General features: G+C 37.8%; 1 protein-coding gene across 1 annotated transcript in view; it reads right to left on the minus strand.

Annotated features, from left to right (window-relative positions):
* Window positions 1-3,403: 3,403 nt before the first annotated feature.
* The window catches only part of ACYP2 (acylphosphatase 2), a 144,794-nt gene continuing 120,867 nt past the window's right edge, over window positions 3,404-27,330 (minus strand). Inside the window, exon 4 of the mRNA XM_080917458.1 lies at window positions 3,404-3,826. Coding sequence (XP_080773584.1) covers window positions 3,712-3,826 — 115 coding nt within the window. The 3' untranslated portion in view covers window positions 3,404-3,711. The remainder of the gene's footprint in view (window positions 3,827-27,330) is intronic.

Below are 27,330 nucleotides of genomic sequence, written 5' to 3' on the forward strand. Positions count from 1 at the left end.
TCTACATAAAGCTGCGTTTTAGTGAAGGGTTCCATTGTTTAAAAAATGTGAAAATCAGTTAGATAAAGGTACTTGAAGCCTGGAACTCAAGAAAGATACAAGATAGAAAAGAAATGACTTATGAAGATTTGTCCTATGACCTCTACACACACACACACACACACACACACACACACACACACACAATACATTTTTATATTCACACATCACTGCACATGCATATACACAATAAAAATAAATAAAATTTAAAATGGAAATGAATGAAGAAAATACATAATATATTTGCAGGTGAAATCCTGCTGTATTTTTTGTTAAAGATCTTTTTTATTCGATATTGTAATTGCAAGGTAAAAAAAATGAACCTTCTCTTCAATACTAGGTTGTCTGATTATAATTTTAAGATCGTCAAATCACAGTACAAGTTTAGGTGATTTATTTAGAATCCCAGTGTTTTTAGTCATAGGTCAATAGCTGAAGGGAGTAGATTAAAATTTTCAAAGGTTGCTATACTGAAACAAGCTCTTCTAACTGCTGTCACAAGCTTGCCTATCTAGATCACAGAACAATGAAGCCAAGAATACTAAGTAAGTCCAACTTTGTACTGAATCAGGCTTGAGTTTAAGGAGAATTTTATACCCTAACTTTCTATTGCTATTACTTTATGGTTATAGTAATCATCATGCAAATTTATTTTAATCATTTTAAGACTAATCACTCAACCTTTTTATTAATTTATTTATTTTATAAAATATTATTGTAGCTTACCAAATTTGTTACATAATAATATATGATGAATACATGATTTTTTCCCATTTTTTTTTAATCTAAGAAGGACTGAGGCTTCCACATTTTGGCCTTCCTTCTTTTTGAGCTTCATAAGCTTTATGAGTTATTTCTTGGGTATTCAGAGCTTTCTGGGGCTAGTATCCAAATATCAGTGACTGCATATCATGTGTGTTCTTTTGTGACTGGGTTACCTCACTCAGGATCATACTCTGTAGTTCCATCCATTTGCCTAGGAATTTTGTAAAGGCATTGTTTCTAATAGCTGAGTAGTACTCCACTGTGTAAATGTACCACACTTTCTATATCCATTTCTCTATTGAAGGACATCTGGGTTCTTTCCAGCTTCTGTCTTTTATAAATAAGGCTGCTATGAATATGATGGGGTATGTGTCCTTATTATATATTGGAGCATCTTTGGGGTATATGCCCAGAAGAGAAATAGCTGGGTCTTCAGGTAGAACTAAGTCCAATTTTCTGAGGAACCGCCAGACTGATATCCAGAGTGGTTGTACCAGCTAACAACCCTACCAAAAGTGGAGGAGTGTACCTCTTTCTCTGCATCCTCGCCAGCATCTGCTTCCATCTGAGTTTTTGATCTTAGCTATTCTGACTAGTGTGAGGTAAAATCTCGGGGGGGGGGGTTGATTTGCATTTCCCTGATGACTAGGGATATTGAGCATTTTTTAGGTGCTTCTCAGCCATTTGATATTCCTCAGTTGAGAATTCTTTGTTTAGTTCTGTACCCCATTTTCTAATAGGATTGTTTGGTTCTCTGTAGTCTAACTTCTTGAGTTCTTTGCATATATTGGATATTAAACCTTTATCAGATGTGGTAATGATCCTTTTCCAGTCTGTTGGCTGCCGTTTTCTTTTCTTGACAGTGTCCTTAGTCTTACAGAAACTTTGTGATTTCATGAGATCCCATTCTGATCTCAGAAAATAGGCCTTTGGTGTTGTGTTTAGGAAATTTCCCCCTGTGCCTATTGTTCTAAGCTTTTCCCCCACTTTCTCTTCTAATAATGTCAGTGTACCTGGTTTTATGTGGAGATCTTTGATCCACTTGGACTTGAGCTTTGTACAAGGAGATAAGAAAGGATCGATTTGCATTCTTCTGCATGTTGACTGCCACGTGAACCAACACAATTTGTTGAAGAGGTTTTCCTTTTTCCATTGAATGTTTTTAGCTGCTTTGTCAAAGATCAAGTGACCATATGTGTGAGAGTTCATTTCTTGATCTTCTATTCTGTTCTATGTGTCCAGAAAAATTTCTTTTCTGGTTCAATCTATTTGGAGTTTGTAGGCTTCTTGTATATTCATGGTCATCTCATTCTTAAGGGTAGGTAAGTTTTCTTCTATGATATTTTGAAGATATTTACTGTGCCTTTTAGTTAATATTCTTCACCCTCTTCTATACCTATTATTCTTAGGTTTGGTCTTCTCATTGTGTCCTGGACATTTTGGGTTAGGAGCTTTTTGGATTTTGCATCTTTTCTGACTGTTCTGTCTATGGCTTGTATGTTGTCTTCGGAAAAGATCCTCTCTTTCATCTCTTGTAGTCTGTTGGTGATTCTTGTATCTATGACTATTGATTTTTTTCTTAGGTTTTCTTTCTCCAGGGTTGTTTCTTTTTGTGATTTCTTTATTGTATTTATTTCCATTTTCAATTCCTTCATCGGTTTGGTTGTGTTTTCTTGTAGTTCTTTGAGTGATTTCTCCTGGTTCTTCTTTAGTAGTTTAAGGGAGCTTCTTGTGCTTCTTGAAGATCTCCATCATCATCATGAAGTATGGTTTTAAGTCTAAATCTTGTTTGTCTGGAGTGTTGGGAAATTCACTACTTGCTGTGGTGAAAGAACTAGGTTCTGATGTTGCCAGGTTGTCTTGTTTTCCATTGCTTGGGTTCTTGTGCTTTCTTCTTACCATCTTGTTGTCAGTGATTGTAGGTGTTAATTTTGTTCCTGACTGGTGCTTATCTCTCCTGTGGGTCTGAAGGCCCACGGGCTCAGGAGGGAGATTGCCCCTGGGTGTTTGGGGTTTTGTGGGCAGGCAGTGAGTTCTGATGGCAGTGACTCAGTTCTGTCTCTGTGGGCTCAGGCGTAAGAGCACTTGTGAGGCTGTTCTGCGAGCTCAGCCCTCACCCACAGTTCCTGAGTCCTAGCTCTTTCTCTCAGCCAAAAAATACTTTTTTCTAGAGAGCACCATGCTCCCTGCTCTCTGGAAACTCCAGTGTTCTCTTGTTGGACAGCCAGCAGGCCTGTGTGTCAGGCTCACCCTTGATGCAGGTGGAAAGGCTCCTGTGCAGCTGATCTGGGAGCTCAGCCTTTTTCGGGCAGATCCTGAGTCCTGGTGGAGGAGACCCAGCCCTTACTGTGGGCCAAAAAAGACCCTTTTCCAGAGAGCATTGCACCCTCTGTGCTCTGAGATCTCCGAGATCTCTGTGACCTCTCTGGGCCTGTGTCTTAGGCTCACCCTTGGTCCAGGTGGAAGAATGCCTGTGCAGCTGTTGTGGGAGCTCAGCCTTCTGAGGGCAGATCCCCAGTCCTGATGACAGAGACCCAGCCCTCTCTGTGGGTCCAAAAGGACATTAAAAGTCAGCCTATTAAGCAACAGTACCCAATGGTAATTTTTGATAATTTATTTTATTTTATGTCTAACCAAATAATATACATACTGTAATGTTTTCTAAAATGAAAGACTCCATAAGACAATGTGAATGTTCATCATATAATTTATAATGACATTTTACTGTATAATAACTTTCTGCTTGCTAAAACATAGGTGAGTAAATTTTTTCAGTTTCAGACATTTTAGTAATATATAATTTCAGAGCAGATACTTTCCATTTTTAATCCTACTCTCCTACTATTATAAACCTAAGACTGTTTTATTTTCTATAATATAAGCTTTGCAATTAGCATTTTCCTTCCATTAATATCGAATACTAAAATCAGAGTATTCCAGCTTAGATATTGTTTTTTCATTAGAAAAGTCGGCCCGGTCAATGCGAGAACTAGGACTCCCAACCTTGCTCAGCCAGGACTTCCTATAAACAGAAAGAAAGAGAAATGAGTATATGTAGTACACACAGTTACTAAAACATGCATAAGGAATTTCACATTTGCAATGTAACTTTTGCATAAAATGTTTTGTAAATAGGCTTACATGCTGATGAAATTGTCACAATAATATACATTACTCAATATACCAAATAATTAAAATAAGCAAATAAATATGCATACATTGTATATGCTACTCTAAGAATATTACATAGTATAATACATAGATAGTTACACATGGAAAAAGAAAGGAAATAATTTAAGCAACTTAGTAAATATTAGGATTATTCTCCCTGCCCCTCAACAACAACAAAAAGAACAACAACCAACCAACCACACTCTTCAAGGTCATTATTACCTAGTTCTTAATTTTCAAAAAAAAAATTTAAAGTGGTCAATAATAAAACTAATTCACCATTATTTTCATTGTCCAGTATGAGGCAGACTCATATTGGTGTGTATGTATAGATACATATGCTATATATAGAGGAAACATTATGAAGAAGAATAGACATAATTTCTGTAAATCATCAAATAAAATCAGATGATCTATCTTTCCTATCAAATACTGTTCTTACCACATACATTAGCAAATTTATTGCATTGCATGAAATAATCTAATTGTTCTGAAAATAATTTTCTGCTTATTCAGAGAAGTAGTTAGTCCTAACTTATTAGCAATACCTATGATTTAATTTGGGCATTTGAGTATTGTGGACACATGTCCTAGTCCTCTGGCCTTACAGTATTCACAGTCTGACTTCTCAGATGCCCCCTGGGCCTTAGGTATACAGATTATATTGTAGATGTATCATCTGGGGATGGATTCTCTAGGGCATCTTCTGTAACTATCTTATTCTGACCCAGCTTTTACTACCAGATTCTGAGTGGAGACACTAGCATCCAGACTCTGGGGCCTGTTGGAGGAAGCCTGCTAATCTTGGGTTGGCTTGCCTTGGTTTTATGAGGCCTCTTTTTTAAGTGCCTAGTCCTGGCCTTTCTGGATAACTTGACACAGAGGAAAGGGGGAAGTGTTGAAGTAGAAAAGAAATTAAAAGAAAAAGGCACAAAAGAGAGAAGGAAACATTACCCTCTGATCGGCTCTTTAGAAAGTCTAAAATTCAAGTATTAAAAATAAAAAAGAAACATAAGTTGGAAAACTCTATTGACAGAATGATGTTACTTGACAGTCATGTGTCTGCTTCCACTGAGATGTATTTTAAGTGTGTTTTGAATGTTTTGTATAGAAATTTGTTTAAATAAAACTAATTTTTGTTTCTTTTTATTTGTTTCTTTTATTTCTTTACTAAAATCACATTGGCTTTAACAAAGACACATTAGCAACAGAAGCATTTTTATCATGGATGTATTTCTGACATGTTTGGTGAGGACTAGACATGTTGTGAAAAGAATTTTTAGGAAAGGAAAATCATATTGATCTTTCACAAATGACTTCCCAGCACCTTCAGGCCATCTTTGTATCACAAATAAATAAAACACAGTGTTGGTGAATATCAAATGAACAGGGAAAGAGTTCTTTGTCTAATACATTATACTATAATATAATGTTATACATAATATAATGCTATGTATTATTGTTGTTACTATTAAATTAAGTGTGCATGCACACATGTGTGTTTATATTTATGTGTGTGAGTGTATGTATGTGTATGTGTGTGTGTCTGTCACTATTCAGGCAGTCACCAACCATCAGCCTCATTGGAGTTTCTGTAACATTCTCTGTAATTCTTTGTGGCAGATGGTGGCTATTTAGCCATCAGATACAGTAAGTGCCACACATTCATGGCCTTGGCAGCAGTGAAGCAGCCATCTTTGTGGCCTTTGAAAATAAGCTTAGACTACTGACTTCCCAGGGTCAGTGTGAAAGGACCTTGCAATGTAATTGCTTATGTGTTCTTGATAATGTGCTTTCTAGTATGCATTTTCTAAGATAGACTTGGTCTTGTTATTGGATTATGATGTCTTTACTAGATAATAACATTGCAGTAATGAGTCTATGTCTTCTTCAGGTCTTTAGATCTCATGCCTGATTGGGTATTCTAGGTCCTGTACTATTCACATGCAGAAAGAAACCCTGAGTATGGACTGGTTTGATTTTATAACATGAAACAAAAGCTTTTAAAGATACTCTTTGAAAGCTAAAAGGAACTTTTGCCCATGGTATTCTACTATGAAGTAACATAAGTAATGGGCATAGTTGTCCTTTCAAAGATTGCTGGGGGCCTTGGGACCTGACTAATGACCCCTTCTAAGCCCGTGAAAGAAGGTGATTCATTGTAATTGGTTCATTTATTTTTAACAGCTCCTCCCATTTTCCTTCATTGCTTGTTAGTGAGTTTATGCAAAACAGAAATAAACACAGTGACTGGCTCTACTTGGTGTCCAGATGGATTCTCACAACATGGCAAGGGCAGCAAGTTCATTCTGCAAGTCCAGTCATAGGCATGCTCTGCCTTCTCAGAATAGCGTGTGGCTGTTGATGTCATTTATAAAAATCTTAGGGTATTTTCCTTAGTACCTCAACAAATAGACAAACACCCACTCATGCATTTACTGTATCCATTCAGGAGTTTCAAGACTTTTATAGGCAAGATCTCTTTTTTCAATATTTTACATAAAAACTTCATACTTTACAGCAGTGTTTTTCTTTGAAACAAGAGAATGAAATAAGTGTGTGTGTGTGTGTGTGTGTGTGTGTGTGTGTGTGTGTGTGTAAAACCAATCTACCAAAGGCTTTGCTGCACTCAAATTACAATTCAAGTACCCCAGTGCATTTCAAGGACTGGAAACTCAGTTTGAAACTGTACTATTAACCTACCATTGAGCAAAGCTAGAGTAGAGTCTATGGAGAAAATAATATGTGGAAACAGCATTAACAGCACAGTTTCTCCTGTATTTCAAGTGAGTATTGCCTGTAAAAAGTAGGAATATGAGTTCCTAGGATGATATGAAAATTACTAACCACTACCTTTGACTGAAGCAAGGAGGCAAAGTTAAAGCATTAGTAAGCCAACATTATCAATAATTCATAGCAGTTCTATTTCCTGGAACTTAAGTGGAATTATCCTTTTAGATATCTCTGCAGCACTTGTAAAAAAACACAGCCTAAAGTGAGGAAGCAGACAGTGATAAAAGACAGCAAATGAATTAGAAGCTAAAGTGGTACTTGCCAATCTCAATCTTTTAAGCTAGGATTAATAGTGGAAAGAGAGTGCATAACATTTTTGCTATGTGCTCTTCTCAAACAGGCTTTTTATTCAGTTATGTGTGAACAAATACCTTATTATAAAAATAAATGTTTAAATGGTATTTTGATAGCATGCCTAAAAATTTGTCTATCGATTATCCAGGAAACCCCAGATCATGCATAACTAACCAGTACTAATTCTTCATCTTTAAAAAGAAGGTACCACTACTGTCATCACAGAGATCCTGGAAAGGCTGGAGAGGGTGGTTGGTTGTGAATCACCTAATAGATCATCTAAGTCACATAGTAGGCTCTTAATAAGTATTACTGAAGTTAAGTGTTCTCTGCCTTTTCTCATTTAGAAAGCTCTGGGATCCCCCGAGTTACATACTTCTAGGGAAATTCCACTCCCAAGGCTTCCTAGTCTTGGCAGAAGTGCTTCTCAGCTGTAGTGAGGAGTGTCCCATTACTCAACGTCTTCATGTTAGTCAGTCTAGGAAAGTATCCCAAGCATGAGCTGTGACCAGTGTTCTGAGAAACTGCCACCAGTCAAATGGCTTAGGAATGGAGAAGATGGTCATGTAGGGCCATGACCTCTAGCTCTTTTGGCAAAGTGACAGATATGCCCTCACTTTTGTTTTATTCAATAGTTAGAATGTTCTAGCATAGTAGTGATGGAAGTAGACTTTGGGATCTCATGCTTGGCTGTAGAGAATTTCTAGAACTTCCATGAAACAAACCCTACAGGGAAAAAGGGAGAAGCCACTGAAATAATTCCCAGATCACATGGGCATAGCAGCAATTCTCCACCACTCCACCACAACTATTAGTTTCAGAATGTCTCAGCATTACTGTTCCTGGTCCATGTAACTTAGGTAAAAGTTCAAATTTCATGTAAATAACACTGATAGCAAAAGCATAAATTACATTTGAAATCTTAAGTCCAAGGCAAGTTGGGAAATGTAGCTACTAACTTTGTTGGGTCTGAAATAAAAGAACAGCCCAGGGAGTCTGTACTGAAAGTTGATCTGGTTAACGTACCATGTTACTGTTGTTCAATAAAATCATATGCTATGGGATTCAGAAGTAGTAGATGTCTTTGTTACTAGTATACAGTTTTAGTCTATGATTTTACTGGAGCCACCTCCTTATATCGGAAGGAACACCAGCATTGTTGATTCAAAAGAATAGAAGCAGAAACACACAGGTAAAGGACCTTCGAAACATTACTAAGACCAAGTGAAAAATAATCTGAAAGGTAGCATCCCTGATGCGGCTGGTGTAGAGACCAAGCTAAAAGTGTTTTAGGTGTAAGGATGGAGCAATAAATGGAGAGAGCAAAAACAAATCAAGCTCTTGAGCTGTCTATAGAAGAGGAGAGACTATAGAAGAGAGGACAGAATAGCTTCACAGAGCTTCACAGTCCAGCCAGCCTAGATTTTGAATTCAATACCTTTGGATATTTTTGAACAACCTGTCCCAGAAGTGTACTGAGGAAGGCTGTATTAAGGACACATAGTTCAGTGCGTTCTATGTCCCAGATATGTTAAGATCTATTCCTACAAGAAGTCAAATGAAAAATCAGTTAGCCAGACTCTCTTGTCTTTTTACCCTTTACCCTGACTTTTCCATTTTCCTAAAAAAAAAAAAAAATGCTCTTAAGCAAATTGAGGCTAATGCCATTAACAAATGGAGGTCTATTAGAGAGTTTAGAGCTAAGTGCCAGCCCACCCATAGCACAGGTTCTATTGTAAGCATCTTTACTACCTTCTTCTTGATTCTATTTTATGCTTCTCCCTTATTTTCATTCTTAAGTGTCCACTCATTTGTTAGCAGTTTAATATGTTCTTATAAATCATTTTAAAATTCATAGGGAAGAAAACATGGTATAATAAATACATAAAGCTGTGATCATTTTCTGTTTCCTGATACTGATTCTGTAACTTTCTCAATGGGAAAAGAGAAGGGTTATCTGTAGACTTGTGTTCTACTACCAACTTGGCTAGAGACCCATTCCATCAAATGAAGGAACACAATGTCTTCATCATAGAAACATGAATTCCGAGGAGAGTGGGCTCTGCAGTTGCAATCCTGTTCATGGCCATGAATCCTTGGACTGAGATATGGCTACTCCAGATCTAGCAAGGCTGGAATCAGACTGGACTGCCTCTCTGAGGGCTGTGCCTGTGTGAAAGCAGATGCATTCCCCTGGCAATCAGTCACTCTGACATCAGTTCAGGCACCTTTATGTACACAGTCATCTCGCTGGCCCTTTACTTACAATCTCATGTCCTAACAAAGAGTTTGTACAAAATCATTATGTGCACACTTACTCTTTTATTCCAATCATTCATTCAGACCCAAAAGTATCATATATCAGGCTAAATATGTCATATTCTGCCCCAAATGTGTCATATTCAGCTCCAAATGCATAAAATAGTAAAAAGATAGTTTAAGCCTAACATTGAGGCAAATACCCAGTTAACAAATATTTCATTTCCAGGGAAACGTGGGTCTCCTGGGTAGAAATTATGAAGAAAAATACTAAAAATTCATTGCAAGATAATTTTAGCTTTCTTGTAGAAAGAAATAGGATATAAATCAATAAACATATATACAAAAATCATAAGGAAGATGTTTGCTTATCTCTCTTACAATTCACTTGTTCTAAAAAAAGAAAATAACTAGTTTGTAGGGCATAATTACTACTTTTCATAACTCCTGTTCAAACACACTTAATTAAATTTGTGTAGTGGGAAAATACAGAACTTGAAGCATTTTCCATTATCATGTTGATTTTTCCATCAAAGCCCCTGGCTTTCTCACCAGGCATTGTAACACTCATTTGTAAGAATACTGTCCTATTTTTCATTTTAAGCTTTACTCCATAGTTCCAGAGTCTAGAATTAACCCCCACATCACCAAGCACAAGAGCATCTCCAAATCCTAAGCTCAAGCTCTTATCTGTTTGCCAGAAATACAAATTAAACTTGCTTCTGAGGCACGGTGCAATCTTAGCAAGTGCTATGAAAGATGTGAGATTTATGTCTTTTCTACCAGCTTTTGGCCCTGGACATCTTTTATTGTTGGATCTCAGTAGGTTGTAGTGGAGTCTTAGAAATGAAGGAAAAACCATAAATCACAATTTGTATATCATCTTTACTGTAGTTAAAATATATCTTAAAACAGACACAAAAGAAGATGTGTCAAATGTAACTACTTAATAATAGTTATTAAATAACTATTCTGTACTCTGCTAGGCAAATAAGGCAACCAGGAAGACTGCCTGTCCACAGTAAATTCTAAGCTGGTGGGGAAAACAAATGATTAAAGTGTAGCAAAATGACATCATGACAAAGCATGCATGACATGTGGGAGCCCTGGGAAGTATCTATTATGACCTCTCATCCAAGGTCAGTATGTTATGTTGGCAGACTTGTACATTGGGATGAAAACTTAGGATTCCTGTAGAGGATAAATTAGACATTTGAAAACAAAGTATGCCTAGAAATCCAGGATAGCAAAAACCATTCTCAATAATAATAATAATAATAATAATAATAATAATAATAATAATAATAATAAAACTTCGGGGGAAATCACCATCTCTGACCTCAAGCTGTATTACAGATCAATTGTGATATAAACTGTACAGAGACAGGCAGGTAGACCAATGGAATAGAATCAAAGGCCCAGAAATGAACCCACACACCTATGGTCACTTGATCTTTGACAAAGGAACTAAAAACATTCAATGGAAAAAGGACAGCCTCTTCAACAAATGGTGCTGGTTCAACTGGCAGTCAGCATGAAGAAGAATGCAAATTGATCCTTTCTTATCTCCTTGTAGAAAGTTCAAGTCCACGTGGATCAACGACCTCCACATAAAACCAGGTACACTGAAACTAATCAAACAGAAAGTGGGGAAGCGTTTAGAAGAAATAGGCACAAGGGAAAGTTTCCTGAGCAGAACACCAGTGGTATATGCTCTAAGATCAAGAATTGACAAGTGGAAAGTCATGAAATTGCAAAGTTTCTGTAAGGTCAAGGACACTGTCAAAAGGACAAAATGACAACCAACTGATTGGGAAAGGATATTTACCAATTCTTCATCTGATAGAGGGCTTTATATCTAGTATATACAAAGAACTCAAGAAGTTAGACTCTAGAGAACCAAAGACTCCTATTAAAAATGGGGTACAGAGCTACATAAAAACTTCTCAATGGAGGAATATCGAATGACTGAAAAGCACCTAAAGAAATGCTCAACATCCCTAGTCATCAGGGAAATGCAAATCAAAACAACCCTAAGATTCCACCTCACACTAGTCAGAAAGGCTAATATCAAAAGCTCAGGTGACAGCAGATGCTGGAGAGGATGTGGAGAAAGAGGAACACTCTTTCACTGTTGGTGGGATTGTAAACTGGTACAACCACTCTGAAAATCAGTCTGGTTGTACTAATATCTAACAAGGACACATGCTCAACAATGTTCATAGCAGCCTTATTTATAATAGCCAGAAGCTGGAAAGAACCCAGATGTCCTTCAGTAGATGATTGGATACAGAAATTGTGGTACATTTACACAATGGAATACTACTCAGCTATTAAAAACAATGAGTTTATGAAATTCCTAGGCAAATGGATGGAACTTGAAGCTATCATACTGAGTGAGTCATAAAAGAGCACTCATGGTATTCACTCACTTATAATTGGACGCTAGCTCACCCCATCCCCCCAAAAAGCTCAGAATACCCAAGAAACCATCCAGAGAACTTATGAAGCTCAAAAAGAAGGAAGACCAGAATGTGGATGCTTCAGTCCTTCTTAAAAGGGGGAACAAAACAGGGGAGGAAATACAAGGTCAAATAGAGGAGCAGGGATTGAAGAAAAGATTTATAGAGACTGCTTTACTTGGAAAACCACCCCATATGCAGCCAAGTCCAAGCTCTATTGCTGATGGCAAGAAGTGTTTACTGACAGGAGCCAGAGATTGATGTCTCCTCAGAGGCTCTCCCAGAGTCATATAGATACAGATGAGGATGTTTGCAGCTAAACATCAGACTGAACATGGGAACCCCCATGAAAGAGCTAGAGAAAGGACTGAAAGAGCTGACATGTTTGCACCCTCATGGTAAGAACAATATCATCAACAGCCAAGGCATTGAGGTGAAGAGGGTTATTGGGAGAGGAAGCACCTTCATGGAAGCAAGTTGAGGGGGTGGAAGGACGGTAGTGGGGGAGGGGAGGGTATAACATTTGAAATGCAAAAACAGAGAATATCCAATAAAATTGAAAAAAAAGACCCCAAAGTATGTCTTAAGCATTTATGTTTGTAACCTCTTTAAAGGAATTTCTCTATGCAAGAATGGGAAGGAGAATCATGTAAGTATTGAAGTTCCACCTTTTTCTTGCATAAAGGATGTATGCTGAATAAATGTAAATATATGATCTATAATAAACAATACAGCAATTGTTTTATAAGCTACTGTAATATGTAGGTCTAAGGATATGCTTAATTTTGCATTTTATTGATTAATAGATCTGCTTCATCACTGCTGTGTTTGGCATTTCTTAGGAAGGACAGTCTTTGATTCTGAGCCCATCCGTACTTTGACAACTATCAGATTTTCTGGCAGCACGGCCCTAGGTGTGCTGAAATAAAACAGAATTTGCCAGTCTAAAAATATTCTGTAATTTTAGGAAAAATTGAAAACAAATGTTTTTCTTGACTTAATATTGGAGAAATCTAGTGGCAGTGTTCATTTTGAAAGTTAATGGCTACTGTGCTCCTCACTGTCAGATTCCACTGTTCTGCAGAACCATGTTTGTATTATGATATTCAGTGGCCTGGATCTTTTTGTTTCTTGGTTCTGAGACAGGCCAAGGCCAACCGAAATTTCTGATTCTCTTGCTTCCACCTCTTAAGTGCTGCAATTACAAGCATGCATCACCAAGATTTACAAGAAGTCTTACCTTAATAAATACAGGGAGAATGGTTACATCAAAGTCATCTAGTAGAGCTGTGTTATTTCAAATCAACGTCAAAGCACATTTGATTAGAGTGCTTAGTAAAATCAAGTTATTTAGGTCAGAAGGTTCTGTTTTTTTCTTCATGTCCTATCTTACAGAGAACTTAAAAATAATATTAGGGACCTTTAATATGGTTTAGAAAATTCTAGAACATTTCAGTTCAGGTTGCCATGGTGTTTTTTTTTTAATAGCTGATCCCTGTACTTTCTTTGGTACAATTAAATAACATTAAAAATATAAAATGGTCATTATAAATAACTTATTACTTGGATTTAATTAACATTTTTCTTTTCCTTTGCTTAGGTAAGAAAGTTTAACCTATTAGAATGTGGTAAACAAATTTTAGCAAATAAAGCCAATTTTCCTTTTTTCCTTTTTTTTTTAAAGCATTGTCCGGTTGCTCTGAGTATTTCAGTCTGTCACTTGACACGTCCCCATGGGAGCACAGACTAGGCCTTTGATGCCACCTTCTCATGTCTATGTTAGACACTGCTCCTAGCTTCTGTAATGCTTTCTCTTCCCACAGATAAAGTGGCTTATATGAAACAGACTGAACCTTTATTGCTTTACCCACTATCCATCCACTGGTACAGGAATTCAGTAGGAAAAATGGTATCTTAAGGTTAGTTCATTTTCAACAAGACATCTTTAAATCCCCTAGACTTTTCCTTTAGTTTAGAGAACAAAGGTTTTATGGTATCAGTATGATGCTGATTTTTATAAAGCTCAAGAGATAAAGCGATGCATTTATTTGTGCTGAAAATTCTTGATTTTAGTTTCTAAAATAACTGTTGTGACTCTTAGTGACATAGCTTCCCTGCTTCCATTAACTAGGGATGAAACAGAGGGTTGGCGTATGCTCAGGAGTATTCAGATATAAAGATTTAGCAAGATAAGTAATGATGCCTGAGATAAGTTGTGTGTCTCCTAGGCACTGTGCAATCTTCCTTTGGAAGTTTTCTTTCTATAACAGAAGAACCTGCTAAGGTCCTAGAAGATGGCAATGGGAACAAGTCAAGATAAGGAAAATATGGCTGTTGTAAGCAATTTGCAATCTTTAAGATACTTAGAATGCACATGGGATCAGTCTGTAAAAGTTGGATTATGTTGTTGAATTCTTTTATATATGCAGATTAGGAAGATGAAATGGTTCAGGTAAATCATGTCAGAAACATGACACCCAAAATGTAGACTCCATCTGCTATCAGGGCAAGCCATTTGTTTATTATTCAGTATTTAGATAATTTTGGACACATTACTTAACCCCTGAGACAACAAAGAGCTGGCACTGTTTGAAGGCATGAACAGGGCAAAAGCACACATCCCTCAGGATTGTCTTCTCTTCGATTTACTGAGACTAAGAAAGGAAGTGAAAGACACTCCTAGGATAAGGACGCAGGTGGCTGGCCCAGCTCCACAGTCATTTCTTAGTTCCCGACAGCCTCCAGCAAAATCCAAGGTCAATATAGTTTCTAGGAAATAAGAAGTTGACCAGGTCACAGAAGTCTAGAGCCACAGCCATATGTACACCGCAGTACTCCATTTCTTATTGTTTCTTCAGGCCCGCTATGGGCAGGCTGTTAGTATCTGCTTCCTCAAACTTATTTAATTATTTCAACACAGCAACATTAAGAATCATTGATCACTGATCATCATGACAGATGTAACAATAATTTTAAAAGATCGAAGCATATTGAGAATTTTCACAATGTTTCACAAGGGCTGTTGAGATGTTTCAGTGGGTGAGGGCACTTGCCATCAACCCTGATGACTGAGGATCAGGATACACATGGTTAAAAGAGAGAACCCATTCTTGTAAGTTGTCATATGATCTCCACATATGCACCGTGGCATGTGCATATATATGCACATATACACAAATATAACTGTAAAAACATTCAAAATATCATGCCCAGATACAAACATCCTTTGCACACAAAACATGTCATTGAGGAAATGGTGTTCATGATTTTATTAAAGACAAGGGTTGACAAACTTCTAGCTCATAAAAGAAAAACAAAATGGGGCATGTCTTTGTACTTCATAAGCTTGTTATAAGTCTTGATCATGATGCTTATATGGTATGGTCAGGATGGCACCTGACTCACAGGTTAAGAAGAGGTATTTATTAGTTAATGTTAAAGTTATTGCATTATTTTGAATTTAACATAATTAATTAAGGTCTTTATCATATTAACCACCAGATAAATGATACAATAAAAAGAATAAGAACGAATTCTTTTTTAAAATAGCAAAGTAGGGGCTGGACAGATGGCACGGCATCTCCTGCAAAGAACTCAGGTTTGGTTTGCATCACCCATACGGTTGTTTACCATCTTCCACAGCTCCTGTCCCAGGCGACTTAACACCCTGTCCTAACTTCTGCAGGCATCAGGCATGAGTGTGGTACACATATGTACATGCAGGCAAAACTTATATATATTAAATAAATCAACCTATATAGGGAGATAACGTACACATAACATTTATAAAATATTTCTTTAAAAATTTTGTGCTACTTTAAGTAAAACTGCAAAGTTTATCAGTTTTCACTGTGTTATTCATTACTTGTTAAATAATACAGTTTCACATTAACAAAAAAACTATGAGTTAATGTTAGTTTAGCCCTCTGCGAATTCTGACATAAAGCACACTAATTATTACAATAATGAAATAAGTCATGGCTGGGGATGGCCAATGGTTAATGCTTGCCGGGCATGCATTAAGCTGTATTCAGTCCCCAGCCTGGGGGTGGGGGGGTGGGAGACAGTATGAGACACACAGAAATACATTTAGTATATGACCTATAGTTATGACATTAAGGAAAATACTTACTTAGAAATTGCCTAATGGCATGAAGGAGGGAGTGTAGGGAAGTATTCTCTACTCCCTCTCTCCAAATGCTGGACAGCCACTCAAACACAGGTCTACAGATAGGTATGATCTCCCCAGTTCTTTCTGAGAAGACAGGGCCAGAAGTACATTCATTCCCTTCATCAAGGAGATGATGAAAAAACTACAATAAATATTTGAATCTTCTGGAAATGTTTGCCCCATGCTTTCTAAGGAGCGTCACTAGATATGATAAAAGTTATATTTTACAAATGTTGTTGTAATGGTTCCTAAGGAGACCAAGGAGATACAAGTTGGCACTTGCCTCTAGACATTGAATTTGTATTTCACTTCACAGAGAAAACGAAAGGCCATGAAATATGTTCTCCAGATTAAACAAAAAGTCTTAGAATTCTAATTTTATGTTTAAATATTCCATTAAATTCTTTTTGTAACTGGAACTATGTCACAGTATGAAAAAATTGTGCTTTGTTTTAACAATTTATCTCTAGTGTTTAATAATTTTTAGGTGGAAAGATTATAAATGTACCTTTCTATCTAATTAAAATTACATTTTTCCGTTTAAAAAAATAAATTATACCCTAGTAATTTCTAGAATAACAGGTTAACATCTAAATACAGAACAACAAAACAAGTGATTTGAATAAGCTCTTGCCAAAGCAAGCCCTTAGTGACCCATTTTCTTTAATTCTATCCAAGTTAAATAAAATTAAAAATTTATGAATTCTTTAGCTGGACAATTATCTATCAAAAGTTTGTGAAAACAATGGATGCTAAAATAAAAAAATATATTGTCCAAAACCAGCAAGGAAAACAATCCTAATATTGAAAACTAAAATATAATACAAAAGACAGCTGAGAGATATTCATAATGACGCAGAAACACATATATAACAAGTATCTTAAACAGATTTTCAAAAATACTGAAACCAAGAGATAAAGAGGGTGAGGATAAAAGCATGCATCACATATAAAATGCAAGTCAGTAGATTCACAAGGACATTTTGAAGAGTATTTATAGCAGCAAAAGAACTTTAACAAACTGCTCAATAAGTTATAACTGACCATAACACTGTGTGGTCATTAAAATTTACAAGAACTGCATTTCCCAGGTGGGAAAATGTTGCTATTTAGAGATGGAAGGAAGTCTTAATAATAACTCCACTCAACTGTATATATTAGGCGCATAGAAAAAAAACAAAAATGAAAATTGCTACTAATGCTTTTTCAGAAATAAAGTGGTAGCAGAATATTACAAATTTTTATTGCATTTAATATATTCTTGATTTTACTGTATTTCTCAACCCACAGGGAGAGGCAGTAGGAAGAGAGAAGAAATGAAGGCTGACAGTACGCAAAGGTAGGAAGAGTGCTCACGCTGCACCCCTACACCGGGGCCTCCTGTCACTCCTCATACTGCTTACGCCTGGAGCTCAGCTCTGGAGTCAGCACCATCTACTACCTTCCCCTTTCTCCTTAATGCAAAGAGGCAACCCCCTGGTTCTCCTTTCAGGGGCATTGTAAGATCCTTACAGAGTCATATGGAAGCAAAGATAAAGCTTTCTTACAACGCCTAAATTGAAGATCTCACTCACTAAAATCGGAATGAAGAGAAAGGGAAATTTTCACACACCCAATCCAGGCTGTATGACATTAATGGTACAATGGCTTCATTCCAACTAAGAAAAGCAGTGGAACAAAACAATCAAGATATAGAACTGTTTGGTGGTATTTACACTAAAACTTTAGAATATGAAAAGAAATCTCAGTTGAAGAGTTTAGGTAGGTAAGAAGGAACACTTTTAAAGGAATTTAACATTGTGGCTTTTGTTCAAAGTAAATATGGTAAGCAGAAAATTAAGGCTTTCTATCCTGTGTCTCAGGTGAGACAGTAACTGTGCTACAGGTTTTGTGGGTGTTTTTAAAACTTGAAATCGATGAGTGTAATACCAGCTTTATTTGGACTTTATTTGAATTTCAATTAATTTCTAAGAGCTCCTAACAGATGCTCTTAGAATGAATAGGCCCCAATTCCCAAAGAGCACAACATTTCAAAGCTATTTTTGACTCTAACATGAGAACCGATTCCAGGAAGACACTCCTGAGCCTTTTTCCCAGTGGCAGAAATAGGTTCTCTGTGGCCCCTCTGACCTACACCAAGGAAGCTGGTTGAGAAGATGCTTTTTCCCACAATCCTTTTACCAGAACATCCCACGAGCAGAAAGGTACGTTGTTAGTTCATCTTCAGCAACCTAGTCTCACATTCCCTAGAACTAGGTAGACATAAAAAGCCATAGGGAAGTCACTCCCTCTTATTTCTAAAATGATCTCAACATTGTTACCTTAGGGAGACTTGTTTGCAGAGCTTCTAAAGGGGCTTATCTATCACTAAGTAGTCACTGTTAACCTTCTACCAAAGAACTCAATTCTTGTAGCAAAGTTTTGACACCCCCAGCCTCACTCACATCACTGGACCTTTGTTTTACTGGCTGTAATTCCTACCAGCCTGAACTTTGGCTTCTCATGGCTTCCCACTCCTTACTTTGGGATGTGCAAGGTTTTTTCACGCAAAAGGCTCTCATTAGGTTACTCTCCAGTATTGGTCTATCTTATCTCTTTCCTTTACATCCAAGCTTCCAAAGCTGATGAATTTCCCATCGAGCCAAAAGAAAACTCTGACTAAGCTTTCCTGCATACTAACTATGATTTTAATGGGGTGCATTTCTAAGCCAGGTATTTTTTATCATTTTTATTGGATATTCTATGTATTTACATTTCAAATGTTATTACCTTTCTCCCCCTCTCTCATCCTCCTTTCCCCCATTCCCTTGCCTCCATGAAGATGCTCCCACTCCCAACCACCCTCTCCCACCTCATCACCTTAGCATTCCCCTACACTAGGAAAACAAGCCTCTACTGGACCAAAGGCCTCTCCGCCATTGATGTCAGACACTGCCATCCTCTGCTATATATGCACCTGGGGACATGAGTCTCTCCACGTGTACCCATTGATTGGTGCTTTAGTCCCTGGGAGCTCTGGGGGTTTTGGTTGGTTGATATTTTTGCTCTTCCTATGAGGTTGCAAACTCTTTCAGCTCCTTCAGTCCTTTCTGTATCTCCTTCATTGGGGTCCCGTGTTTAGTCCGATGGTTAGTGTGCATTCTCATCTGTATTTGTATGGCTCTGGCAGAGCCTCTAAGGAGACATCTATGTCAGGCTCCTGTCAGTAAGCAACCCTTGACATCAGCAACAGTGACTGGGTTTGGCAGCTGCATATGAGGTGGATCCCCAGGTGAGGCAGTATTTGAAAGATCTTTTCTTTAGTCCCTGCTCCACTATTTGTCCCTGTATTTCTTCTAGTGAGTAATTTGTTCTCCCTTCTAATAAGGACTGAAGAATCCACATTCTGGTCTTCCTTTTTTTTGAGCTTCATAAGGTCTGTGAATTATTTCATGGGTATTACAAGCTTTTGGGCTAGTATCCACTTATCAGTGAGGGATTCTTATAGGGCTTTGTAAAAACATTTTCTTAATTAAAAATATACAAAAATAAGGACTATAACAATTCAAATAATACAAAAGCAGATGAAGATAATATCAAAGGCTTTTGCTATATCTACAACAGATTTTACACATATACACACACACAAAGACAAGTGTCTTAGGGTTTTACTGTTTTGTTAAGATACCATGACTACAATTTTTATAAAGCATTTAATTGGGACTGGCTTACAGTATCAGAGGTTCAGTCCATTATCATCATGGTGGGAAGTATGGCAGCATCCAGGCAGAAGGAGCTGAGAGTTCTACATCTGGATCTATTGGCAGCAGGAAGTGATTGCCACACTGTGTGTGGCTTGAGCATCTGAGGCCTCAAAGCCCACCTCCAGTTATCTCTTTCTCCAACAAAGCCTCACATTATAATAGTGACACTCCATATGGACCTATGGGGCCATTCTCATACACACCACCACATTCCACTCCTGATCTGCATAAACTTATCATCATATCACAATGCAAATTGCATTCATTCAAACTTCAAAACTACCCATAGCCTACAACACTCCAAATCCTGTCTAAAAGTCCGAAGTTCAAAGTCTCTTTTGAAGATTCATATAATCAATCTCTTAACCATAATCCCTATGAGATTGAAGTAAAAAATCAGATCGCATACTTCCTGCACAGGGTACACATTGCCTTTCCAAAAGGGAGAAAAGGAAGCGAAGTGAGGAAATACTGGACCAAAGCAAAACCAAAAACCATCAAGGCAAACTCAGAACTCTGTATCTACATGTCTGATGCCAAAGTAATCTTCATATCTCCAACTGTTTTCAGCTTTGTTGACTTCAACACGCTCCCTTTCATAGGCTGGATTTATTCCCAGTTAGCAGCTCTGCAGATATCCAACAACTCCGGCATCTCCAGCATCTCAGAGTCTCTAAGGCAATCCAGGTCTCACCTCCACAGCTTTTAGGAACTGGCCTTTTCAGGCAGGGACACCCCTACATATGCCTGCTTTTAGCAGTTTTTTTTTTTTAAAAACCTTGGTGGGAGATTCTACAACCCTTTTAAAGCTGCCAAGTTCTGCCACTTTCTAGGGATGGAATATGGTCCACTCATTCAATTACATCTTCACCATCTTTCTGTCTTTGTTGGTTTCTTTCACTGTCTAAGCTTGGCTATCCTGAAACTGGATCTGTATACCAGGCAGGCTTTAAAGTCAAGAGATCTGCTTGCCCCTAACAATGGAGTGCTGGGATTAAAGGTGTGTGGCACCAAGGCTAGCTCTAAGCTTTTTTTCCAAATTCCTTTTCGCAAAGGAATGCTTAGCTGGGTGGGGTCTCACCCTGAGGTTATCACTCCTTTTATTTCATTTAGCATCAGGATTTTCCTTGTTTATCTTCTTGAACACAGAATTCAGCTTAATTCCATTTCCTGGTGCCCCCTTTCTCCTTTAACCATACATTTTACAGTTTCCCTTGCTCAGCTTGTTCCTTTTCATTATAGGTCTTCAGAAGAGTGAACACTACTAACTACACGACAGAGTCAACACTAGGCTGTTTTGAAATTTCCTCTGCCAATGCTAAAACTCTAATTTAGCATTAGACAGACTTTTCTTTCAGCAAGGGGGGGGGGAAGAAAGAAAACAGCCACATTTTTTGACAAAATATCACAACAACCTCCAGGCCAGATATTAACATTCTTCTCCTCTGAAACCTCTTCAACAGGTCCTCACAGTTCAAATCACCATCATTCATGATCCCACTAGGATGGCCCAATAAATCTTACTTACAGCATCCCACTGCTTTCTAAAATCCCAAAATCGACATTCTTCCAAACAAAAGCATGACCATGAGTTTCTACCCTTGTATTTTTTTTTTTGTATGTCTTATGTCAGTGTATATATTTTAAAATACTCCCTTTTAAAAAAATTCACAGTGGTTCTGTAATTGTGGCAGCCTCTTCAAGGAACACTTACTTCTTGTTTGAACAAATAATCAGAACTTTAATGGCTTCCTCAATCTGTCTCCATGATGGTGTCTGAATTTGTAGAAGGGGAATGAATTAGTGATCTCCTAGCTCCAAGTGAGAAAAAGTTGCATGGTTCTCATCAGCTCTGAGTTCCATGGCAAGGACTGTTCTCTATCTTTGAAGCCTTGCTGGCCTTGATGCATAGCTTAGCTTCCTTAGCTGATGAAGGCCAGGGGTCCTTTCCAGTTGATTTTGTGCAGTTCAGGGAAGCTCTTGGATTCTGGTAGTCAATAACTGTCACTGCTTACCAGCCTGGGAAGCTTCATAGCCAAGTTCTCCTCTGCTGCCCTAGCTTTCCAGCCAGCCTTTGAATTTTTTTTGCTGCACCTTTTCAGTATGACAATCGGGGTAACACAGAGTGCCACCTTAGGCTCCCTCTGTTCAACAGACTGCAGCTGCTTTCTTGATCCTCGGCTATCTGTGCAAGTGGGAGCAGACGTCTAAGTTTGGACTTGTCACCTTGGCCTTCTTAGCCCATCCTCAGATCCTCTAAGAAGTGTGACCCAGAAAAGGAAAGGCTAGCAGATAAGTTTCTCAGCTCTGATTTCTGTCTTCATATCGTCCCTGTGGGGAAGGAAGTAGAAATCCTCCTGCATCCCTTCTGCTTCTTCAACAGGTGGGTAGGTGTGTCATAGCACATGTGTGGTCACAGTACTGCCTACAAGGGTCAGTTCTTGCCTTCCATCATGTAAGGCAGGGGAATTGAATTCAGACTGTCAGATTTGGCAGCAATAACTTACCACTGAGCCATGTCACAGGTCCTGAGGACTTTGCTAAGATGCAGGATCCAATTCAGAGAATTCAGAGAAGGCTTAAAAGTGTGCTTCTTCAGCAAGGTCCAGGTAAGGGCAAGGCTGCTGGGTTTTGACCATACTTTAGTAGAAAACTGCAAATATTATGAATGAACCTTCATCCTTACTCTCTGCCTTTCTCTGTGGCTGTAATGACAGGGTGGCTCTGGGTCAAGGAATAAAAACAATCAGATAATGCAATTTCTGCAATGAATGTCATCAATTTGATCATCATATCAGTTCTTACAGATAGCATGTATAAAACAGATGAGGAAAACCTAGGGTCAAATAGGCTAAGTATGTGTCCAAAGTCCAACAGGTTATACCTGTGTCCTTTCATCTCTCCTTGTTGCTTTGTGTCATCTGCCTCATCCAGCTTTTTTCAAGAGTATTTTGCTTATGGGGCTAGAAAGCAGGACAGTGGCAGTGTGCTTCCTTAACACGATCAATTTAGGCCCTAGGTTCAAGTCCCAGCACCACCCAAAACCAAAACAGCAAAAGAACTTCTTTGGGCCAGTGAGAAGGCTCAGTTGGGAAAAGTGCTTATTTTCTAAAAAGAGAATAGTGATTATATTCTAACTCTCATTCTAATATAATTTTTCATAAATGTACCAAAACACAGAAGAAGCAATAGGAGTAGATGGCTGTGTTTTCTGCGTGAATACATTTATTTGTGTGTGCATGTGTTTGTGTCACCAGTTAACATTTACTATATTTGCTTTCATTCCTCCATCTCTCCAGTCACATTAATCAAAAAGTTAATATTTCCTGGGGCTGGAGAGACGACTCAGCAGTTAAGGACACTTACTGCTTCTGCAGAAGACCGGGGTTCAACACCCGCAATATTGCTCACAACCATCTGTGCCTCCAGTTCTAAGGAATTCAATGCCTTCTTCTGACCTTCCCAGGCACCAAGCACACAGCATGATGCATATCTATCTACACATGCAGATGCACACACATACATATAAGTAATTTTAAAAATAATCCAATTTCAGTCAGAACTCGCACTTTTTCTCACTGCACCCAGCACTTTTATAGCTTTCCTGCCTCGGGTCCGGAACCAAAATTATAGATCATTTTAAAATAACTTGCCATCTAAATGTATTCCTAAATTTTGTTGCATTTTAAAAGCATTCTTTGTTTAGTTTATTTAGTTACACTGTTGTGAATTCTCTAAAAGGGACAACTGGTATAAAGGCTGCTGTTTGGGCACCATGTGGGATAAACACTGTAATAGTGTGGCATTTTTGCTACTCTATTGCATTCACAGAGCCATTTGCAACGGCTATGGCACAGGTCTAGTTAGGGGCCTATGGCTCTGTCTACTTATGGCTAATTTGGGCTAGCCCTGCCATCTGCCTCTGCTACCTTGGAGCTGATCAGAGGAGCCAGGACTTCTCAGACTTTCAGTATCTTACATCTTCAGGAGGCAGTTACCTGTATTGCTGTTTGAGCACATTAAAAAGTAGTTACCCACAACTATTAACTTTCCTAAGATAAATCAGTACCTAAACACTAGCAACATCCCTGCTTCCTGTATTTCTATGATCCACACACTCTTTGTATAGTCAGGAGCCTCTACCACAGCTGTAAAGTCACTGGGAAACCACTCACAGCCTCTGTGTAATCATTCCCACTACAAATGGTTTAATAGACTTTCTATGAGAAACAGGAAATTAACAATGTGTCTATTCTCTGACCTAAGACCAGTCTTTTCAATTTCTCAGTTTCTGAAACTGGGCAGCCTAGTCCAATGAATAATAGTTCTGAGCAAACGAGGCTGTTTAACAAGTCAAATGGCCTGTGAGGGCTCTCTTTCAAAACAAGTGAGAATGAAGTAACACTGTTTGAGGAGTCAAACATTGTAATTCATGGAGTCTTTTATTTCCTCCTACACTGGATTTACCTTTCTAACTTGCTTTTTGTTGCTGTTGTTTCCTGATTTTAAAGATGCCAAGAATTCTGTGTGATGACAGATGTGTAACTCAAGTAAAGTTTCCCCTGAAGTCACCTTCTTTCCTTCCTTTGCTCTACTATTTTCTATTGACTGCATTTTGAAAATTCTGTATGAGTCCTATTTACTAATTCTAAAAACAATACAAGGCATGATAAACACAAGAAACAAGTTTCAGCCCGAGCACTGCAACTGTTGTGTGTTCCTAGTCTAGGAACCCCACAAGGAAATAGCTAGGAGTATTATCAGAACTCACTTTTTAAAAACTTTACAAAGGACATATGGTTGTAATTTTTAATCCCCTATTACATATGTTTATAGTCTTATTCTTCTAGGATCCTTAAAAAATAGCATATAGCTGAGTCTGTGAGATTAGAGATATGAATTTCTGAGTGTATCCCATTGTTTAGAAACAAAAAAAAAAAAAAAAAAAAAAAAACACAAGAAATCAAAACAAACACAATACTTTCTTTGACCTACTTTTCTTTTTATTTTATTTTATTTTTTATTTTTTTAAACGACTTTATTTTACAAAACAAAGATAAATGTACAGATTTTAAACATTTTTTGTTTAAAATTACACATTTTTGTCAGTATGTTTTTTCAGATATTAAAATAATTTTTACATAAAATTATGTGAATATATTTTTTAGTCAGTACTTGATTTTTTCAAGGGCTTGACAGTATACATTGAAAACCTAATAGTTACCGTGAGCGTAAAATACATGCAAAACAAAACGCAACATGGAAATAGTCAAAGTCTTCTTGTTTTGTAAATATATGTATATTTTTTTGTTTTCTTTATTTCTTGGACTTCATACAGTCTGTGAGTTGTTTCTGGGGGAGTGCAAGCCTCTGGGGTTAGCATCCCAATATCAATGACTGCATATTATGTCTGTTCTTTTGTGACTGGGTTATCTCACTCAGGATGATATTCTCTAGATGCAGCCATTTTCTTAAGAATTTGGTTAAGTCATTGTTTCTGGTGGCTGAGTAGTATTCCATTGTGTAAATGTACCACAATTTTTGTATCCATTCATCTTCTGAAGGACATCTGGGTTCTTTCCAGCTTCTGGCTATTATAAATAGAGCCGCTATGAACATTGTGGTGCATATATCTTTGTTGTGTATTAAAGTGTCTCTGGGGTATATGCCCAGAAGTGGAATAGCTGGGTCTTCAGGTAGTACTATATCCAATTTTCTGAGGTATCGCTAGACTGATTTCCAGAGTGGTTGTATTAGTTTGCAACCCCACCAACAGTGGAGAAGTGTTCCTCTTTCTCTGCATCCTTGCCAGCATCTGCTGTCATCTGATTTTTGGATCTTGGGCCAATCTGACTGGTGTGAGGTGGAATCTCAGGGTTGTTTTGATTTGCATTTCCCTGATGGCTAAGGATGTCGAGCACTTCCTCAGGTGTTTCGCGGTCATTCGGTGTTCCTCAAATGAGAACGTTTTGTTTAGCTCTGTACCCCATTTTTTAATAGGGTTATTTGATTCTCTGGTGTCTAGCTTTTTGAGTTCCTTGTATACCTTGGATATTAGGCCTCTATCCGATGTGGTGTTGGTAAAGATCTTTTCCCATTCTGTTGGTTGCCGTTTTGTTTTCTTGACAGTGTCCTTAGCCTTACAGAAACTTTGCAATCTCATTAAGTCCCATTTGTTAATCTTTGACCTTAGAGCTTGAGCCATTGGTGTTTTGTTCAGGAAATTTTCTCCTGTGCCTATGTGTTCTAAGGTTTTCCCTACTTTCTCATCTAATAGTTCCAGTGTATCTGGTTTAATGTGGAGATCTTTGATCCACTTACACTTGAGCTTTGTACAAGGAGATATGAAAGGGTCTATTTTCATTCTTTTGCATGCTGAGTGCCAGTTGGACCAGCACCATTTGTTGAATAGGCTGTCCTTTTTCCATTGAATGTTTACTGCTCCTTTGTCAAAAACCAGGTGACCATATACATGAGGGCTCATTTCTGGATCTTCTATTCTATTCCATTGATCCACATGCCTATTTCTGTACCAGTACCATGCAGTTTTCAACACAATTGCCTTGTAATATAGCTTGAGGTCAGGAATAGTGATTCCCGCAGATGTTTTTTTGTTGTTGAGGATGGATTTAGCTATTCTAGGTTTTTTGTTATTCCATATGAAATTGCACATTGATCTTTCCAATTCCATGAAGAACTTGGTTGGAATTTTGATGGGGATTGCATTGAATCTGTAGATTGCTTTTAGTAGAATGGCCATTTTTAAGATGTTGATCTTTCCAATCCATGAGCATGGGAGATCTATCCATTTTCTGAGATCTTCCTCAATTTCTTTCTTTAGAGGTTTGAAGTTCTTGTCATACAGGTCCTTCACTTGCTTAGTTAGAGTCACACCAAGGTATTTCATAGTTTTTGTGACGATTTTGAAGGGTACCTTTTCCCTAATTTCTTTCTCCACATGTTTGTCCTTTGAGTATAGGAAGGCTACTGATTTTTTCGAGTTAATTTTGTATCCAGCCACTTTGCTGAACTTGTTTATTAGCTGTAGAAGTTCTCTGGTGGAATTTTTGGGGTCACTCAGGTACACTATCATGTCATTGGCAAAGAGTGATGTTTTTATCTCTTCCTTTCCGATTTGTATCCCCTTGATCTCCTTTTGCTGTCTAATTGCTCCAGCCAGGACTTCCAGTACTATGTTGAATAAGTAGGGGGAGAGTGGGCAGCCTTGTCGAGTCCCTGATTTTAGTGGGATTGCTTCAATTTTCTCGCCATTAAGTTTGATGTTGGCTGTTTGTTTGCTGTATATTGCTTTTATTATGTTTAGGTATGGACCTTGGATTCCTGTTCTTTCCAGGACTTTTAACATAAAGGGGTGTTGGATTTTGTCAAATGCTTTCTCAGCATCTAGTGAGATGACCATGTGATTTTGATCTTTGAGTTTGTTTATATGGTGGATTACATTGATGGATTTCCTTATATTAAACCATCCCTGCATCCCAGGGATGAAGCCTACTTGGTCATGATGAATGATCATTTTAATGTGTTCTTGGATTTGGTTTGCAAGGATTTTGTTGAGTATTTTTGCATCAATGTTCATAAGTGAGATTGGTCTGAAGTTCTCTTTCCTTGTAGG

This window comes from Micromys minutus (genome assembly GCF_963924665.1).
Source record: "Micromys minutus genome assembly, chromosome: 1".
Classification (NCBI taxonomy): domain Eukaryota; kingdom Metazoa; phylum Chordata; class Mammalia; order Rodentia; family Muridae; genus Micromys; species Micromys minutus.